General features: G+C 43.9%; 1 protein-coding gene across 2 annotated transcripts in view; it reads right to left on the bottom strand.

Moving 5' to 3' along the window:
* Positions 1 to 5,000, bottom strand: part of LOC147032567 (plexin-A1-like) — a 424,700-nt gene that overhangs the window by 220,340 nt on the left and 199,360 nt on the right. For both annotated transcript variants that reach the window (XM_085870308.1, XM_085870309.1), the window contains exons 9-10: positions 3,966 to 4,065; positions 2,166 to 2,280 (exon numbers count right to left, since the gene is read on the bottom strand). In XM_085870308.1, coding sequence (XP_085726434.1) covers positions 2,166 to 2,280; positions 3,966 to 4,065 — 215 coding nt within the window. The remainder of the gene's footprint in view (positions 1 to 2,165; positions 2,281 to 3,965; positions 4,066 to 5,000) is intronic.

Raw genomic sequence — 5,000 nt, 5'->3', positions numbered from 1 at the left:
TGGAGAGAAGCAGTTTGTTTTCCCGAGCAGAAAAGATCAAGCTGGCTGTTTTATTTGCAATCAGTCGTGAATGTGAAACGTTGACAAAAAATAAATAATTCCAGTATAAACAGGACGGAGCATTTCACAATGCACACAGCTCCTCAGGGAAAATAGATCACTGTAGATCTCATAATGAACACTCCACAGAAAAAAGTATATCTGCGTGCGGACTCACACACTCACATGACGACGCAAAGACAGATCGCAGACACAGATTAGCCTCTCCCGTATATTCGGGAATGGGCAAGGCTAACCAACATTCAGTACACACAACGTGGACCTTTACTCTGTGTTAAGAGAAAGCGTTAAGTGAAAGGCAAATTAAACGTTGGAAGAACATGGGCGTAATGATCTCGTGGCCACTTTCCATGCGTCTCTCTTCCTTATGTTTCTTTGAACTCTGATATTTTATCTCATGGCAGTCCTACAAATGCTCGAAATGCCTTACTTGAAATGCTCTTCCAGTGCAAAGGGTTCCAGAAAAGCAGAATAAGTTAAAATGTTGCCTCCAGGCATTTCATTGAAATGCAATAAAGCTCAAAATTTGATAGAGCCATTTCCTTGGGTGCCGAGATTGTACTAAGCAGGATCTAAATGAGGTCCCTCGACACAGATGCAAACCCGATAATCGAGCTTGGCAATTCATCAGCAACGGTGATGCAACCTGTGGAAGAGATGCGTTTGTGATGCGAGGGAATAAGAAGCACCTTTATTTGCCACCACTCCAAATTAATCGCTGCAATTTGCTTGGTACTGTCAGTGAAATTTGCAGGTTTGCTCAGTGGGCAAATCCACAGGAAATTTGTGCCTGTGAAAACTGCCGATAGGGATGTGCTTCAACTGCTAACAGGCTCACCGAGACAGCACCTGTCCAGCACATTTCCCAGAGCATCCTCGTGTTTTTGCATATCCGTTTCTCGCCAAAACGACAAAAAAAATTGCATTAGCTGCCCACACTTTGAAATGTAAAATTATTCCCTCATAATCTCCAGTCCTTGCTCTGGGGAAATGGAGAAAAGCACGTAGAGGTCATGTGTAACAGACAAGCTGTGTGAATGTGATAAAGATGTGCAATTCGAACATGCTGCTGGAGAAACGTGTTTAGAGGGAGTGTAGGAGGATGCAGCATCTGCACCTTGGCATGGCATCTGAAAGGCTCAAGTTCAAAATCGAAACAGGCCATCTACAAAACAAATTAACGCAGCTATAATCTACTGCAGTCCTCTATTGGTGTCATTAAAGGGGACATGAAACATCTTGATGGCGGGACAGCTCCGTGGGCAATTGAAGTTTGGCCCAGATTTAAGATTGGCCCCCGATGTGTCATATAACGACTCTCAAAAACCGCAGCAGTCGCTGATGATGCTGCATGGAGAGGCACACTATCCTTTGGAAGGATGTGTGTGGTGAGATTGTGTCAACATAAAAGGTTTAATGGTCTATTTCAAAAGAGAGGGCCTTTGAGCCAGTGCCATATCCATATACACCATTCCAGTCGGCAAAATGGCACGAAGGATGAGTGAAGTAAATGTTATTTGTGTAGGTTTCTCATTCATTTCTAAAGGAGGCCGTTCTATGAAACGTGAAAACCACGTGGTCAATAATGTCCAATTATGTATTATGAGGTGTAATAGTAATCTTCGGTAAGGGATATGGATCCATCCATCCATTGGGACCATAATCAGTGCAGAGCATTGGTGCTGCCTAAGCAGTCTCCTTGGCTATTGGGCTCAATCCTGGACGGGTCGCCACTCCGACACAGTATACCAGCAAGCTGGCACTCATTTTGCCGACCTCGGAAGGATGACAGGCAGAGTCAACGCCACCTGGTATTAATTCAACAGCCAAGTGGGATTTGAATTCAGGATCCGAGGATCCAAAGCCCACCACCCTAACCATTAAGCCAACACCAGACATGAATATGGATGCAAAGAGGCAAAACGGATCAAAAGGCCTCTTCATTTTTCTCCGTTACCTTCGATATCCTGGATCATACAAAAGTAAACATTATCCATCTATTTACGGGAAAGAGGTGAAAGCTGAACCGCCTGCCCATTCGCTATCGAGGCTCCACTTCAGGGTCAGGTCTATATATGACAAGGTGGGGAGGTGATCCGGCTGACCTCAGAAACATTGACCCTGCCCTCGGGGAAGTTGCAGGCACCCGGGCTGTCACTGCATTCGTGTTGAAACTTACACCAGCTGCAAAGTGCTGTACTCCGCACACATTCGAGGCAGCTGCAGCAGCACCATAAAAACAGGGCAAAGGGTGATGGATGTGGGGAGTGGAAGAAGGTGGGGGGAAAACATGAGAGAAGGGTTGGAAAGAGACAGAAATTTATACTTATTGACAGATACATATACAGTACAATGAATGGATAAAGATTGAAAGCAACGGACAGGCAAAGTAAAGCTTCTCACGATGGATATGCAGACAAATAACTGTAATACTAGTAAATGAAAAAGAGATCAAAGGCTTTCCACAAAATGTGGCTGGTAGGCATATATTTTAGCTCCACCACAATATCACCTCGACGATGCCACCATCGTCTATCAGCTCCTCCCGTTATAAAGGACAGTGTTGCCTCAAAAAATCAAACCTTTCCCACTGTGCCCCTGATGCATGGGCGCAATACTTGCATTACCTTTGAACTTTCACAAGAAAGCGTGCGCCCAGATCGCTTTATCACGCGCCCCCATTTACTTCACAAAAGTGTTGCCTTTCCACCATGCTTCCCCTCCAGCTGGGCCTTCATTGTGATAAATTCTCAAACGCCTTGCTTGGTGCTTCCAAAAACCAGGACTTTGCTTTCAATAACAGTTCATGCCTGAATTGCTATAGATCCAGTTCACGGGTAGGCCCTGCTTCTCGCAGGACGTTAGTTTTGCCTGCGGGAAGTTTGCGTTATCTACGAGTGCCCGGTGCTTCCAACTAGTTGTTCATTATGCCTGTCCAAGGTCATGACGCTTGCACGTGGTATGTGCCATCTGCAGGTGGTTTGTGCCCGTATATGGTTCGTTCTGCTCTTAAAAGCATCACCCATCTGGTTGTAGATTGGTGTTGCCTGAATGAGGATCTCGTCTGTGGATAGCTTTTGCTTCCTGGGGTGGTGTCTGCTGCCAGCATTGGCTCAGTGCTGCTTGCAACTGATTTGCTTGGGTTTCTGATTTCTTCATTGCTCATTATTAGTTCCGGTTACGTATGATAAAATCTTGCCAATACTTTTTTTTTTTTTGGTATATTTACATCTGGTAGCATACCGTATGACAAATGATAATTAAGTGAGCAAAATCAAGCGGAATGGAAAAATGGTTGTAAATTACCCCCCCCCCCCCGTGAACCTCACTAAATATACCCCCACAACCTACCAATTATAACCCCTTCTTCCACAGCTCTCAAACACTAAAAAGCTTTCATAGTGAATGGTCAAATCTTCTGGTCATTCAATTGAGGGTTCTCGTCTCCCTTTGCCTCCTCAATAGTAAAACTTATTGGACACCGCCAATGGAATTACGTTCGTTAATGCAACATAGAATGCATCATGAGATTTTCTGTGGAGCACCTTCGCTTTCAGGGAATAAATATTTAACCCGTTTTTATTTCCCACCAGAAAAAAAAAAAAACAGGTTGTCTTGTACGTGTGAATACCTCCATGGCGAAAGGGCACAATAACGTCGTTCTGGTGTGATACGACGTAATTTCCCCGACATTGTAAGATGACATCATCCTGGGTTGCTTTGGGTTTAATGTTTTTAGTGTTTCACCACCTAATCTTTCCACCTTAAGAAAAGTGCATTTTTTGCCAACAGGAATTTAAACTTCCTTTGTGGGATATTTTTTTCTTTCTTTCTTGAAATTATTTTTTTTAACTTTATACAGCTGCTGCAAATTCCATTCAGCGTGCATGATGAGTGTTGCTTACGAGCGATGCGTGCTGCAGTTGTAGAAGGTGATATTGACGGTGGCAAAGTTTTTGCCCGTCTCATGAGACGTCAGCGTCAGACTCACCACGCGCTGCCGTACTGCACAGAGAAAGACGGAAAACAATGAGGTTTCAGAAGAGAATTAACAGCAAACTGAAGAGGAAGGGAAATCGATGAAGGAGAAACAAAAGTTAATTCGACACCTCATTTTGCCAAAACTGTTTTGACCAAAAGGAATGTATAAAGTCAAATGTAATAATAGTAATAAAAAAGTAACAGGAATTTGGTTATACCACATCCCTTTGAACAACGTCGACAGTGATGACAAAAAAAAAAAACACAGCACAACCCCGCTACGACCTGTTAACTTGTCCCGTTTACACTGCCCAGAAAGTTCAATCTGAGTGTATCTGAAAAATGATGCAATATCCTTCCAACCATCGAAATCCAATTATTAAGTTGGATTCATACCAATTAATGACATTATAGAACACCTGCAAGTATCAGGAAAAGGCAAAAGGTGTTGCCTTGTTTGAGCATGGCAACGGTTATGATTGTGATCCGAGCTATGATTAAATATAGGACCTTAATAGCTGCAATATTAATCCACAAGGATGGTGCAGAGGTCGGGAAAGTACCTTGCGGTGTCGAGCCTTAGTTCAATTCTCAACCGGACTATAAGCCGTCGGTTTAGTGTTTCACAGGCAGGGCATTGCACCAAAATGCGTGTTGTTCCTCAAATGGACCATCAACTGAATGTCCCATCTGCTCACAATATCGGGATTTCAAATATCCCGTGGTGCCTCTCAATGAAGAGTAGTCGAGTTATGGCTGGTTCCCTGTCCAAATTTCAAATTCCTTCCTGAATCAGTCACAGCTGAATGGCAGACCTGGCCAGTGCTGGCAGTATCAAATAAAGGTTGATCACTCGCCTCGAGGCTGTCTCGCTTGGGTTTGAATCAGCCCAGCAATAAACTGTCATCTGGGTGATTCACGTGCAGGTGAAGCATCAATGTGTGTGCCGTCCCTCGGAG

This window comes from Eptatretus burgeri, chromosome 2 (assembly GCF_056783735.1).
Source record: "Eptatretus burgeri isolate ZD-2024b chromosome 2, Ebu_testis_v1, whole genome shotgun sequence".
Taxonomy (NCBI): domain Eukaryota; kingdom Metazoa; phylum Chordata; class Myxini; order Myxiniformes; family Myxinidae; genus Eptatretus; species Eptatretus burgeri.
This window is presented reverse-complemented; position numbering and strand designations above follow the sequence as displayed.